This window comes from Cryptomeria japonica, chromosome 9 (assembly GCF_030272615.1).
Source record: "Cryptomeria japonica chromosome 9, Sugi_1.0, whole genome shotgun sequence".
Lineage (NCBI taxonomy): Eukaryota > Viridiplantae > Streptophyta > Pinopsida > Cupressales > Cupressaceae > Cryptomeria > Cryptomeria japonica.
In genome coordinates this window covers 737,560,627-737,577,191 of record NC_081413.1, presented here as the reverse complement: position 1 = coordinate 737,577,191, position 16,565 = coordinate 737,560,627, and the positions used below count along the sequence as shown (strand labels likewise).

General features: G+C 33.6%; 1 protein-coding gene across 1 annotated transcript; it reads right to left on the bottom strand.

The window, feature by feature from the left end:
• Nucleotides 1–3,420: 3,420 nt before the first annotated feature.
• LOC131038711 (uncharacterized) lies at nucleotides 3,421–5,255 on the bottom strand. Its single transcript, XM_057971240.2, has 2 exons — nucleotides 5,146–5,255; nucleotides 3,421–4,255 (listed from the first exon to the last, which is right to left on the bottom strand). Exons 1-2 carry the CDS (start codon nucleotides 5,179–5,181, stop codon nucleotides 3,596–3,598), a joined length of 696 nt encoding a protein of 231 aa, XP_057827223.2. The 5' UTR covers nucleotides 5,182–5,255; the 3' UTR covers nucleotides 3,421–3,595.
• Nucleotides 5,256–16,565: the final 11,310 nt, after the last annotated feature.

Here is a 16,565-nt window from a genome sequence, read left to right as displayed (position 1 = left end):
TATTGTTCCACCATGTTGCCACACTACATACTAATGTATCATCCAAAGGTTCCTTTCTAAGTTCCTCCCTTTCAAATATTTTTTCCATAGCCTCTTGGTTTCTTACTAACTCCCCTAACCCAGAATAGTGAGGTAACTTGATAAAGAATATCTTCTTGTAATGAAATGAATCCCAAGGTGTTACAATGTTATTACATGTATTCCTATGTTATTTTGTGATTATTTTCTATTAGCTGTGAAATAAAATTGTTCCTTTTGTGTTATTGTTCTCCATTTTATAAATTTTTCTAAGGTTATTCACTTTCCTAACCCCTAAAACTCTTATAGAACTTATTTATACTGCATTGAGTACCTAGGATTCTATCATATATTCACTATTAAAACTATGAAAAAATTCTTATATAAATTAGTCTTCCCCTCTATGTTCAAATCATTATCTATTTTTATCATAAGAATTTTCTCTAATGAGTGTAGGCCTTTATAATTTTATTCATTCCCCACATCTTCTTCTTGTGCAACTTCTACTTTGTATACACTACTCATATTAGTATATAAGGCTATGTGAACTAGCCTATCCTCATCATGGATAAACAATTCCTCTTTTTTAGAGTGAAACAAGTCTCCCTCATTATCTATAAAACACTCTAAGTTGAAAACTAAAGGGTTCCTTCATTTTGAGCACTTAAAAGTATGTTGTCCTTGTTATTCCTAAGAGGTCAACTTTTATATTTATGCATGGCCCCCTTTGATATTTCTTAGTAAACTAGCTACCAACATGATGTTGTACTATGTTTCATACAATATTGTTCTTCCTAGATCTTCCCAAACTTTCTTGCAAATTATTCTCACATCAACACCTAGATCTACCCATGCTTTCCTCATCCATCTCCTATAAATATTCACATCTATTAGAAGAATCTATGCTTTTTATATCTTCTGGTGGTTGTGAACTAGCATTCCTTACTTGTGTTTCAATGGTTCCCAATGCTTATTCTAATGCTTTATTGAGCTACCTAAGTTTTGTGTAATATGTTTTCTTCTTCCACAAAATATTTTAGTTCCTTCACTATCAGTGCTTCCTTTTTTTGAAAAGCAAGTTTTATGGTAATTTTCCTTCTCCTATTACTATCTAAAAAATTTGGTGGCTTTATATACTATCAATTCATGACCAAATTACTAGTAGGGAAATAATCCATATCTTCTTATCCTATTTCATTTATAATTGATTCTCTTATAGTATTTTCACCGCTACTATTTTATTTTATTTTTATTTTGTCTTCTTTTTTTCTTAATAATTCTTTATTTTCAAGAATTATTCACCTAGCTATCGTTGTTATGTTAGATGGTTTTCTATTTTTTGTTTCTCCTTATCAATCTCTACCCTTTAGAACATATGGTCATTTAAAGGGTTATCCTTAGGGATTCATATTATAATCTTGGTCCCTCTTGACACATTAGGTTTGGAAAATTCTTCACCCTTCGTAGGAGTCTAGCTATTCTTATAATACTATGTAGCTCTTGGGCAACCAAATAAATCATGGTTCAAATTATTATAAAACCCATCGTTTTTCTTCTTTTCCTCCCTACAATCATTCACATAATGTCCTAAATCATTAATTTATAACAAGTGACATATTCTCTTCTATGGCCTTAACCTTTTTCTCTACTATATCCTCCCATAAACTCATTGCACGAGGGATTATTGTCATTCTAACAATTTTCATAACTTCTAGACATTTTATCTTCTACATCTAAGGGTACCACATATCATATACCAAGGCCAACAAGAACTAAAAGGACCAGATAGAAATAACAAAAGAGTCGAGGAAAGAGAAATAGATTAGTTACCTTACTTCATGTAGTAGAGAAAGAAGCGTTCTACTTGTACCCACCCATTTCACCATTGGTCCCTCAAAAAGTTAAAAAAGCATGTGAGGTAGTATGATAGCTAGATCATTACGAAGAGTGGTAAATTGGAAGGGAGTGTTCCTTCTAGGATGAACTCTTTAATTTTTTTCTAGAGATATTTCTAAAGGGTTAGAAGAGTATGTTATAATAAAATGGGCCATATTTTAAGTTGATGTAATTTAGATTCTAAAGAAGATTATGCATGAGACTTTCTTTGGTTCATCAATTTGCTATCTAGTTTTGGCTTTGCTAGCTCGGTCTTTTGAGTAGATCATCTTGATGAGAGTCTTCCCATTAGCTTGACAAAAGTGGTGAATTTGGAGTTGCATTGAACATGTTCCAACTTTAGAGAAGTATTTTTATTTGCAAATATGATGTTTATTGTAGTTCTTATGTGACTATTGCAAGTTATACAAATTGTAGCTCTAATGAATAACAATATTGTATTCATTTTAAATTACCGTGTCTATATATAGAGATTCTATAAAAACATAGCTAAAATTTATAGGCAAGAAATTCCATTAAAGGATCAATTTATTTTATTGAAACAAATTTATAAAACGCTTGCCATTGTTTTGTTTTTGTCATAAGACTTTTGCTTGAATTCTAAAACATTAAAAACAAGAGTCCATTCAACATAAGAATTAACTTAATTATAATTTTTCTTAAGCTTCATTTATTACTCCATTTAATATTAAAAAAATGTGCTTATATAAGTGACATACCGTTAACATTAGTAAAAATAATTTGTTTGAAATTTCATTTATAGATTTTAGAAAAAAAAGGTTATTAGACCATTTGTTAGTCAAGTAATTACTACTAAGTATGCTTTCAACTATATTGCAATGAGATGCAACATTTGTCATAACACTATTTACAAATACATGTATTTATACAGACTAAGCATATAAATAGAATATTAGTTACACAATTCATACTTATATGTAACTCTTACTATTAAAATAGAAAATATATTTTAATTTTAATTTATTATCATTTATAACTAGTTTTTAATTTTTATTTATAATCATTTATAACTATTTTTAATTTTTATATTCAACTTTTTTTTTCACAAACTACTATATAGCACTTATATTTTTACGAATCTAGAAATGATGAGAGACATCAATTTGGATCTATTTTGTTTATTTAAAAGTTATTTTATTTTAGTTTAAAACTATTTTATTTAAGTTAATACATATATACATAAATGTTGTGTTGTTCATTTTCAAAAATCTAAATATTAGCGTTTTGACACTCAAGACATTACACTCCATCTCCTATTACTATTGAAAAATACATCTTGACATTAATTATACACAAAAAATATAACATACAACATTTTTTTATATATATAAAATTATAAACTAATTTATTTTAAAAATCTTCAAAACAAAAACTTACAATAATATCATTTAAGATACAAATAAAAAATCTTTCCAAAAATTCAAATCTCTTTTATATTAAAGATACACTTTAAACCATACATAAGAGGAGCCTCCCTCACAATAGACATATTCATATGTCTCTTCCATATTCCAAACACAAAAAGAAAAGCCTTTGAAGGGCCATAATATCTACAGCCCATGTATATGGCAATAATAAGGCAACCCAACATTTTTTTATAATGTTTACTTCAATACAAAATCTTTACTATTGTATTCAATTTTTGACTAATTTTTTGATTTTATTTTTTATAAAAATAAAAAAATTTAGAAGTTGTTTTTGACCAATATTTCACTGTTTGCATTACTTTTCTACCAATGGATTTTATGACTATCTTGAAAGTACCTTGTTTCTTAATCTTTGTTTCTTCTTTTCCTTTTGCTATAATGGGGAACGCCATGCCATCAGCTGAATCAGATACCTCCTGAATTACTTTCTCTTTGTCATCATCATTATCATTTTCATCGTTTGCTTCTACTTTTGCTTGCAACGCTACCTTCTCTTTATCATCTAATAATGTATTTGCTACATCATTATTTTCAAATTGTTCATCAGCTTCAATGTTCTTCTTTGTCGGAGTCTCTACCACAACATCCTTTTCTTTTCCCTGTGGCTCCACCCCCTCCTTATCCCTTGATGACATATTTATCACATCTTTATTTTCGACAATAACATTCTCTTCTAGTGAACCCTCTACCACATCGTCCTTTTCTTTTTCCTGCCACCCCACCCTTTCCTTATCATCATCTGATGATGTGTCCGCCACATCATTATTTTCAATTTGTTGATTAACATTAATATTCTCCTTCACTGAAACCTCTGTCACATCAGTACAAACTACCTTATCTTCATAATGTAGTGTATTTGCACTTACTATATCCACAACATCCACTGTCTGAATCTGCATCCAACCAAAATCCTGTTAAAAACAGAAATAATAAATTCAACATTGTTAATCTTTATATATGGAGGATAAATTTAGAAGTAATAATCTAAACTTTGGTATTTAAACCATAATATCCTAGCAATACATTTCTCTGTTGTAATAAATAAATCTCAGTAAAGCAGATCACATTAAAATCTAATGATCAGGATTCAGAACTGAAGGAAATCACAAAAGGTTTATATAGGAAACTTACTTTATAATTTTTAATAATGGTAGATATTAACAGATTAAGAAAATTCAATGAAAGGACTCTGTGAATAAGTAAAAAACTAATGGATCCACTATTATTAATTAAAGAATGACCTGTAATCCTTACACCTTAATTGATGGATCCAAAAAAAAATTAATACTAAGCTCTTAGCAATACAATTCTCTGAGAACAAAAGATGTCAGATTTTTCAACAATGCTAATACAAACATGAAAATCAAAGGCCAGAGCAGAAAAATCTGACCAAAAAAATAATCTGAAAACAGAAAATTCAATGGAAGGATTCTGTGAGAACATAAGAAATTATAATACAATCCTCTGCCAACAAATATCTCAGAACAGAAGATCAATACAGGTAATATTAGCATGAAAGAGAAAACAGTTTGACTGTACTGTTAATGGTGGATCAATTTAATTGCCCAAATCAATTGTTGATTGATCATAAAAATTTTAAGATTTAACTAAACTTAATTTATATAAAAAAACTTAAAAATTGGATCTAAGTGGTGTTGTTGTTGTGACCATCAAGTTTTACATTGCCGTTTTATCATTATGAACTTTAGCATTGAGATTTTCACACATAAAAAACAATTCAAAGAAATTAAAAAAATTGAATAGATAAAATGAATAAATGTACCTGAACTTCAACAGATGTATTGATGTGAGCAGCCATTGCTTACAAGTTGTACAGAGCTCTAATTTGCAGAGATTGAAGGCAGCAATTTTTCAGATATGTGTGTGGAATTAGTGCAGAGCAAACATGGCCTTTTTATTTTGTGTGCAACCTCAATATAATAATAATGTTGTCACACCTTTTAAAAGTTGATATGCTTGGAATTGCCTGGCACACACCGTCCATTTTTTCTTCCTTTAATTCCTCTAAAGTAAATCAGGTGGGGAGATGGACAAATTTTTAAAAGTTGGTATTTAATTATTGTAAAGATTGCATAATAACAACGTCGCTTGCTTGTAAAGCCGGCAAATTTGAAATCTTCTTGTGTCATGTGATTAGTTGGCTTGGATTTTTGAAAGCTACGTTTAATTATTTTAAAGTTGGCTTTTAAGACAACCTGACATTGTTGACAGTATCGAGATGATGTACTCTTTACAAGTCACTGCATTTTTTATTAGTTTTAATGTTTGTTTGGTTTAGAATTAATGTTAGTATTTTAGTGTTAGGGTAAAAGTGCATGCTTGCTTCTTTTTTTTTTTTTAAATATAGCATTGTGATGTTTAATTTGTTTATAAATGATTAGAATTTTGTATTTATTATTCTTATGTTATTATTTCAGTCATAGAATTGGATTGATTCAAATTTTAGGTTTTTCTTTTCTTAGATTAAATTACATACATGGATTTGCTCTCTTCATCATACATAGATTCTCCTCTTTTAAAATTCTATTTTAACTACTCTCGAGACTATTGTTCATTGGGTTATCCACAAAGATCATTTCAAATTGAGCATCCAAGGTCTTATATTTAAGGGACATACCTAGGTTATTGGTTCACAAATGATTTAACAATTTGAGAACAAAAAAGATTTGATCCATACATCATTACAAGCGTCAAAGGCTTGCATTAGCATTGCATCATCAGATACTAGATATCATGGTCATCTTCTAGGCATCTTTTATCTTTTCTTGGTGCTTATTTGAAGTTCTACATTGGTATAGTGTCTTGATTGTTATTAAATTTTTTGAAAGGATTTCCCTCTATCTAGTAGGCTCCTAAAGATGTTTTTTAGGGTAAGTGCACCAAGATGGTGAACAAAAAGGGGTATAAGTGGCCACCTTTTTAAAATTTTTATTTATTTATTTGAAGGTCATGCACTCAAAACTAAGAGTTGAACAAAGAATAAGAATTGTAGTACTTTGAATCTAGCTTCTAAACTACTAAAGTTTTTTAAAATTGGATAATATTAAGAGGCTCAAACCTCTCATGCACGAAAAACTATTCCTAAACTTTTCAGAAAAAGCATAACATAGCTGTTTTTGTGTGCTGCACAAAATATATAGTTAGATTTAGTATTTTGAAAAACACTTTGGTAGAATGATAGGTAAGAGTGAGATATAGAAATTGTGTATTTTTTTGTAATTTTTCGTTGAGTATTTGTTTTTTTATGATTTTTTGAAGTGACCACATCCTGAAAAATTTGGTATCTGTTCGTGCGCTGAGCATAACTTGTATAAAAAATAATAAAAAATGAAAACTTATTTTTTTAGAAGTATATATAATCTAGTGTAGAACAATAATATGTATTTTATTTTGAATTTGGTCAACTATATCAAAATTTATTAAAAATGGTAGACATATGTCTGTGAGGACTGTCAAGGCACTAATAAAGAAAATTAAAGTTTACTATGCTAATGTTGTCCAAAAATAGAAAAATTTCTATGGTCAGAAAGCTGAGAAGACATGTGAGATTATGGTGGTAATTTTAGAGATACCCACTTGATTATTTGTAAACCTGATGATGACGACTTCGAGAAATCATGTTGGAAGATGAAAAAATGTGTAAAGGGACAAAAATGGAGGGAAAATGGGCTTGCAAGCATTAGGGTCATTTTCCAACCTTCTTACCAAGCCAAAAACCGCACGGGTTTTGATGTGCAAGATAACCTACTCGGGTTTTGAAAAACAAAAAGTACCATTCATAGTTCTACATAGCCCTATGGGTTATGTAGAACTAAAACCATCATTTTGAGTTTCACAAAACCCGTACGGGTTATGAAGACATCAAAATGTATGCTTTTAAACTTAGCATTTGCTACACATATGTATAGACATACATACATAATATGTTCTTATGTATGTATATATGCACATCTATAGTTATATATACATATATTTATATAGATATATGTATATATATTTGTATACATGCATGTCTCTCTTCTTTTCCTCTCTCTCGTCTTCCTTCTCCCATCACCATCTCTGTCTATTATGAGCCCTAATTATCCTCAAGTTCTATCTCATCTCTCTCCTTCTCATACTTCTCTTTGCCGAGTCTCTCTCTCTCTCTCTCTCTCTCTCTATCCTATCCTATTCTCACCCTCTCCCCCTTCTCTCTCTTTCTCTCCCCCTCCCTCTCCCTCTCCCTCCCCCTCTCGTTATCTTATCATATTCTCTCTCTCTTGCCCCCTCTCCTTTTCCCAATCTCTCTCTCTCCTCCTCTCCTTTTCCCAATCTCCCTCCCCCCTCTTCTTATCCTCTCTCTCTCTCTCTCATATTCTCTCTCTCCCTCTCCCTCTCCCTCTCCCTCTCTTAATCCTATTCTCACCCTCTCTCCCTTCTCTTTCTATCCCTTTCCCCCCTCTCTCTCTCTCTCTCTTATTCTCACCCTCTCTCCCTTCTCTCTCTCTCTCCCTCTCTCCCTCTCCCTCTCTTAATCCTATTCTCATCCTCTCTCCCTTCTCTTTCTATCCCTATCTCTCTCCCTCTCTTCCTATCCCCTTCTCTCTCCCTCCCCCTACTCTCTCTCTAACTCTCTCTCTCCTCTCCTTATCCTACTCTCTCTCTCTCTCTTAATCCTATTCTCACCCTCTCTCCCTTCTCTTTCTTTCCCTATCTCTCTCCCTCTCTTTCTATCCCATTCTCTCTGTCTCTAACTCTCTCTTTCTATCCCATTCTTTGTTTGTCTATTTGTCTCTCTCTCTCTCCCCCTCTTCATTTCCCAATCTCCCTCTCTCTCCCTCTCCCCCTCTTCATTTCCCAATCTCCCTCTCCCTCCCTCTCCCTCCACCCCCATCTCCTTATCCTACTCTCTCTCTCTCTCTCTCTCTCTCTCTCTCTCTCTCTCTCAAACACACACACAATCCTATTATCACCCTCTCTCCCTTCTCTTGCATAACCTGTACGGGTTATGAGAAATTGTGAACGTTCCCATTAGATTTGCATAACCCATACGGGCTATGGGAAAATCTTCATATTTTAGTCCCAACCAAGCCTAGAACATTTTTGAATTGCATAACCAAGCCTAACACATTTTTGAATTTCATAGAACACACACCGGTTATGAAAAAAATCAATTTATTTTGCATGTGACCACTTTTCTGTTCACCATCTTGGTGCACTTACCCTTCAATACCACCAAGTTTTAGACACAAATATGAGCTTATGAAAAAAAAATGTAGGAATAAGTACACACAAAGGATAAATTTGGATCAAGATAGGAGGTGACCACACTAAACTATATTGTGGGTGCAAATTTATTCAAAGCAAAAGAAAATTTTGTATCAAATCTAAGCATCATTCCAATACCAGATTTGAGTGAAATTACATCAATTTAGTATTTGCACTAATCCAAGGGCAAAATTGATAGCCGCACTCAAAATAGCTAAGGGATATAAGATTTGACTGTGGAATTAACCATCTAAGATCAATAAGCTTCAATGAAAGAACACAAGAGGTCAAAATGAGAGAATAATTCTATCCTACCAAAGTATGCAAATAATACAACGATTCTTGATTGCTCGAATAAGAACTACAAGTGGATATTTATTAGATACACCATTGGATATGTGCAAAAAGATGGGCCCAAAAGTGGCCAAAAAATGTATAGAGGAAAAAATACAATCTAAAATGCTTATATTATTAAAAAAACATGATGCACTTGTTTATAATGTGTGTTAAGGCTTGGTCTCATTATAAACATGAGCTTATTTAAATTTGGAAAATACAAATAGAAATGTGTGTTTTATAATACACATGCTTTAGTTTCTCATCTTATAACATGAGCATCTTATATTGATATAAGAGCAAAAAAAAACAACAAGGGAGACTTGCTTCATTTCATCCCATTTTCTTCATTGAGAGTAAAACATGATCAAAAGATTTAAGCGTTTTTGTATTTTGGGGTTGAATGAAAGCCATTTTTTCCCCTTGACAATGCCTTAATATGCAAGAGGTATTTTATATCAATTTTTTTTATAATAGCTAAGATTAAATTATGTTTTCTTGAATTAGATTTGATTTGTCAAATTTTATTTTCAACCAAATTAAAACTTCATCCACCTCACAATACTCCACTTGATGAAATGCATGAAAAAAATGAGGCCATTCTCTTGATACACACAAAAATATATTAGAGAAAAATAAAGATAACAAAAAGGATTTTAAAGTGTTGATAAAATATTTAAAAACCCTAATACAACAAGCATATACTTCCCTAGTATATACTCTTTATCTCACATCTCTCTCTCTCTCTCTCTCTCTCTCTCTCTCTCTCTCTCTCTCTCTCTCTCTCTCTCTCTCTCTCTCTCTCTCTCTCTCTCTCTCTCTCTCTCTCTCTCTAGTTATCTTTGTCTCCTCTCTCCCTCTCCCTACATACTTACCCTTACTCCCTCCCTACCTCTATTTCTATACATACCTCTCTCTATCTCACTCCCTTTCTCTCCCTCCCACCTTCCAATGTTACATCCGCTCTTATCTCTCTCACCCTTCCCTCTCTACTTATCTCTATCTCCCCTCTCTCTACATACGTTTACCTCCATCCCTACCTACCTCTATTTTATCTACATAAATCTCCCCATCTCCCTCTCTCTCTTCCTCTCTATCTCACTCTCTTTTTCTCTCTATCTCACTCTCTTTGTCTCCCAAAGATTTTTTTTATCTCTCTCTCCTCTATCTCTCTACCTATCTCTCTATCTCACTCTCTCCTCTCCCTCCAAGATCTAGATCTATCTTTATACCTCTCTCTTTCTCTCATCCTTCACTCTGTACTTTCTTTCTCTCCCTATCCTTCTCTCTACACACCTCATCCTCACTCCCTCCCTACCTCTATTTCTCTACATATCTCTCATTCCCTCCATCCCCACCTCTCTCCCCCTTTTTATATCTATTTGTATCTATCTCCCCCCTCTCTCTCTCTACATATCCCTTCCTCCTTCCCTACCTACCTATATTTCTCTACATACATCTCCCTCTGGTGCAGGGCAACTAACACTCCAAGAATGAAAGCTTTGTTTTCTTCTAAGTTGCATGTTATATTTGTGAATTAATAATGGACCAACCATTGAGGACTCAGTAGAGCCATGGTTGAGTGGTCCAAGTTTTGGTTTGAGGCAATTGTGCTCAGGATAGTGACAACCTGAGAAGTGAGATGCTTAGGTAGTTCACACGTAAAATACTCCAGATGAATGCATTAATTTATTAGGGGTCAATTGAGTTGTGTTTAGGTCTTCTAGGGTGTTTGAGGACCTTCAAGAGTCTTAAAATGCATTAGAATGCAAAATTGCATCCTGGAGCAAAAAGTTGTCAAAAGTTGTTGAGCAACACTTTGCAATTTCTTGCAAAAGTTGCATTTTTGGTTATAGGCGTTAGGAATTTGGTTGAACCGACTAAAAAAAGTGGATATAAGACAAATTTCACTTCATTTTACGGGTTGGAGGATTGGAAATGCAAGAGAAATTTTTTGGTTTGTGAAGCAACCTTGTTTCCACTGGTTTTGGATAGTTTTAATCTTGTTTTCATTGTTTGTACGGTCCAGTATGGACTAGATGGTGTAAATCTATTATAATTATGAGTATTCATTATATTTTTCTTCTTTAAGGTTGATTTGTAGGTTTGATTGTCCTAAGTTGCAGAGATTCCTTCCATTCTTTGCAACTAGGAGCAAAACCCTTGCAAGTAGGGTTTCAGAGTAAGAAAATGGCTCTAACCTAGGCATTCTTTGATGGCACCTATTGAAATCACTAAGAATGCTAGGTTAGGGTATATACATAGCTTTAGAATAGGGTGTGTGGTGTTGCAGGTCTAGGAGGAGGAGAAACAATGAAGCCCTAGGCTCACCACTGGGAGTAGGTGAGTAAGATAACAAGAAAAGTGTGATTTATGAGCACATGGGGATTGGCGCAAGACCAAGTGGCACATGAATGGAAATCCCTCTGAGTTCCCTTGAAGGTTACCAAATTTTTTGGAGCAGGAGATTTGAATCGTGAAGAGTTTTAGACCCATCTTGCCAAGTCACCGGTTAGGCCTAAAACCCTTCAAATAGTGAAGCATTGGAAACCCCACTTGTACGGATAAACCAGATGCACTTTTCTAGTATTGTCTGCAACTTCCAAAAGGGTACTCAAAGCCATGATTTATTTCTAGGCTTGTTTGGGACTTTTGCAAATTAAGACCCTAAAACCGCCTAGGGAGGGCTAATGCAATTAGGCCTATTTAGGTGTTGGTAGAGATCTAGAAAGGTTAGGAAGCCAAGGTGATGGATTTGGTGAACCTTAAACCTCAAAACACATTGAAGACACCTTTTAGATGCATTGGGAAACCATAGGAAGTGTTTGTGTGTTAAGATCCTTGCAGGAGTGGTTGAAGCCCAGGAGAGGAGTGTGTGGGAAATTGAGGTGGCAACCTCAAGTGGTGGAGTTGATTGTCCAGAAACCATTGGCTATACCTAGGAGGCAAGTCAAGAAGGTTCAGACCTTGGAGGTCTCATTATCATAACCCCTGCTAAGTGCCATAGGAAGGACTTGAGTAGTTGTAGGGTTTAGTAGGACAAGTCACTCAAGAAGGTGTACCAAATAGGCTCCAAGACTCTCTGCATCACCCTTCCATCCTCTTTATAACACCTCCCTCCCTCTTTCCCTCTCTGTGCCTCTCTATATATCCATCTCCCTTTCTCTCTTTATTGTAAGGAAGCTAAGGTAGCTAAATAACTTCCTACAGTAATCTTGAGAGGATGTTAATGCAAAACTTGTATAGTTCTTTACAACAATCACAAAAACTGAACAAAAATGAACATTAATAACTTGCATATCACAACACAATGATTTATGTGGGAAAACCCTTTCGGGAGAAAAACCCCACACTCTAAAATCCACCCAATATATTATTTAGAAATCAACAACACATTATAATATATTTTTAGAGCAAGCTTCGCATAGGAGTATCATCAAAGAAGGTTCAAAGGCAACTCAATAACTAGTAGAATCTCATAATACATCACAATACTCAGTTGCAATTGAATACCCTCATAAAATAGGGTTTAGGAGTATCACCAAAGACAGTTCAGAGGCAACTCAATAACTATTAGAATCTCATAATACATCACAATACTCAGTTGCAATTCAATACCCTCATAAAATAGGGTTGCCTTTTAGGGAATGCAAAGCACATAAAATATCCACCATTAGATCTATGACTTAATTATAAACAATAACCTTTTATCAACAATATTTATTTATTATTGCAAAGTCGAGACACCATTTTCCTAACAAATCTCGAGCACTTTTCAAACACATTGTAAGAACAATGGAAGGGGTATGAACATCATTATTTAATCTCTAGGTGTTGAGAGGTCCATAGACTCCAAGCACCATTTGAAATTCTCTATGCTCACAAACTTAGTTAAAAAATTTGCAACATTCATCAAATTCTATACCTTAACCAACTTCACCTTCTTATCCTCAACCATATCTTTGACAAAATGATACCGAAAAATCAATGTGCTTGGTTAGGGAGTGAAATGTCAAGTTCTTAGCAAGGCAAATTGTACTTTGGTTGTTACAATAAACTGTCACTACAACTTGTTTTATTTCAATATATTAACATAATCTCTTAAGACAAATGACTTCTTTACAAGCGCGAGTAGCTGTTGTATACTTTGCTTTAGTAGTAGACAAAGCAACCATACTCTGTTGCTTACTCATCCAACTAGTTGCACCACCAAATTAAGTAAACACATAAGCACTTGTGGATCTTCTACTATCAACTTCACCTACCTAGTCTAAATCCACATAACCCTGAATAACAAGGGAAATCTCGTCTCCTATAAAATTACCAAGATACCACAAAGAATACTCCGAGTTACCCTTAAAATATCTAAAGACTCTTAACTGCATCCTAATAAACTCTACCAAGATTAGACATGTATCTGGAAAGAACTCCCATTGCTTGGACAATGCCTAGTCTAGTACATACCTTAACATGCATAAAAAATCTATCTACACTCTGGTAAGGTACTCTTCTCATGTCTTCCATCTCTAATGGGGATGTAGGACAATCTAAAATAGATAACTTTGTTCCAACTATAAGAGGAACACATAATGGTCTACAATCCTGCATGTTGAACCTTTGTAAAATTGAATTCACATACATACTTTGGCCTAGCCATAGCTTTTTGTTCACTCTTTCACTTGTAATTTCCATCCCAAGAATGTGTTTAGTTGCACCAAGATCTTTCATTTCAAATTTAGTAGCAAGCTAAGATTTTAGTTTTGAAATCATACCTCCCCTTTATAGATGAATAAAATATCATCAACATATAATGCAACATACATGAAATGATCACCATCAAATTTATAATAAATAGAGTGATATGATTTAGAATGCCCAAATCCTAAACTCAACACATATGCATCAAATTTCAGGTACCACATCCTAGGACTTTGTTTGAGGCCATACAAAGATTTATTCAACTTACAAACCAAATTACTTTTACCTTTAACCATATGGTGCTTTGGATGTGTCATAGAAAATCCTCTACCAAATCACCATCAAGGAAAGTGGGTTTCATATCCATTTTCTCAAGTTCTAAATCAGAACTAGCATCAATATAAAGAAAAAATCTAATTGATGTCATTTTTGCAACAATATAAAATATTTCACCATAATCAACACCCTCAACCTAAGAGTAACCTTTGGCAACCAACCTTGCTATATACTTCTCATAGGTCCTATAGTGATAGTTAATGTGATTGTACTAGAAGGATTGTCTACCAACATTATTGAAGCCATATATAGAGAGAGAATTCAATTGAAAAAGAGAGGTATCCATATTGATTTTGTGCAATAGGTTTATCCTACAAACACTACAACCTAATCCATTATCAATTAGGGTGTGCTCGATTCTATTTTTCTTATGAAAAATATAATCATGGGGCGATCATATTGATTTCAAACTTCCAAAGAAGGTAATTCATGTTTCAAGAACAAAATACTTATCTTTATTGCATGCATACAATCAAACAAGGCTGCTACATCATTCAGTCTCATAGAAGGCGAAACAACTATCTTTTGCAAGGCTTATTGCAGTAACTTGTGGTATGTAGGTGAAGTTTGAATAAAATCCTAAAAGGAGATCTTAGTCAGAGTAACAAGATCATACTCCTTACCAACATATTGTGAAAGATGAGGGGGTGGTGGAAGAAAAGGTTGTGAAGGAGGAAGAAAACATTTATTTCTTTCTTATTGTTATGAGTGTTATATGTGTGAGAAACTACATGGTAATGAGGTTGTTATGACACTTGTTGATTAAGTATACTACTTTGAGTGAGTTGTTTTGCAAAGTTTAAGCAGTAATTAGGAGGTCTAGGTGGGTCTTTAATACCTTTGACAATAATCACTGATTTAGATTGTGGTTGGGGATCTGAGATTCCTCTAACAGTAACTATAAGTTTATTTTGAGGTTGAGGAACATCAGGACAAATATTGACAATGAATGGAGGTTTCATATGACCAACAATATGAATTGTATTGACTTGACTTTGATTGAGCTCTTTGTTCACCAAGGATTCATCTCTAGAAGAGAGAGCATCGAAAAAAGTGCTAATAATGTCATCCTCTTACTCTAAAATATCCTCATGAGTAAGACAAACTTTGGGAGAGGGATTAGCAAGATTCACCAACGATTCATCTCTAGAAGAGATCTCATTTAAGTACATGGAAGGTAAAGTGACATGAAGAAAAGTGTTTATGATATCATCCTCTTGTGCCAAAATATCCTCATAAGTAGGAAATTTTTTGGGAGAAGGACAAGCATGACTCATCAATACTTAATTTCTAGAAGTGAAAGCATTGAGAAAGATGCTAGTGTTATCATCCTCTTGTGAAAAAATGTCCTTATGAGTATGAGAAATTTTAGGAGAGGGATAAAGTGATACAAGGGAGGTTGAGCTACTATCACATCTATGAAGTGTTTTCATTATGGAACTAACTAATTTAGCATTAATGAAACAAATTTTCTCCAAATAATATATTCCATATTAATCAATGAGGTGACATGAGATAATAATGATGTAAACAATAGCAATGTATAAAGTTTGATTAATTAACCAATGCAAGTACACAAACGCTAAATTTTAAAAATAATGGAATTTTAATTTTTTTATGAAAATAAATAAGGTCTAGAAATCCAAATAAGGAATTATGCAAAATATAAGAAAAAGTTGGGTTCACTGAAACAATATGTATGAAAATGAGATACTAGGCCCAGAAATGCAAATTGAGATCTCAAATCTCCATAACATAGCATTGGAACACGAATAGGCCTAAATTCAATCTTGAAAGGAGAGCTAGGCACTTGAATTATGTTCCTTTTGTTGCATTGGCTTTAAGATTGCAAAGTGTGTGTGAATGAACTAGGTTAAATGATAAAAAATTGATGACTTTTAGCATAATCACTAAACTACATAATAGAATACCAACATAGTAAGACAAACCTAGAAATAGGAAATAGAGAACTTGTAGTTGCAATCTAGAGCCAAAAGTGTTAGATATGGGTCTTGGTCACCCTATTCTTGAGGGTGTTCAAATTAACATAATAGAGAAGAAATACAGTTAGGATGTCCTAAAGGCATGTCTCCCAAAAATCTAACTAAAAAGTGTCGAACACAGTTACTAGGTGCCCTAGTCATGGTGTTTTTGTTTGTTCAAAACCTAGGACTATTTGTCACTATCTAATTTTCTTGTCTATAACCTTCTAAGCCTATGTTGTCGAATCTAAACTTGCACACTGTAAAGCGGAAAATCGCGGTCGAACCCTAGTTGGTCTCCCCTCTTCTAACTCCGAGGAGAGAGAAGTGAGGTTCGCTAGGATTCGATGGGTTTTCACTTAGGGGGAAGACTTTACATTCAAAAGAGGGGTTGAAACTCATAAGATTCAATCCCACACAATGTAAGATTGGATGCTAAATGAATTTCAAGGGTTTGGAAAGCAAAGCTACCCTCTTTTGTAAAGAATGTTGATTAAGGAAATTAAGCTAAGGATGCATAGAAAGTCATAAAGATTCGCTTATAAACTGAGTTTAGGTTATAGGATGAAGCTGCGGACCTGGA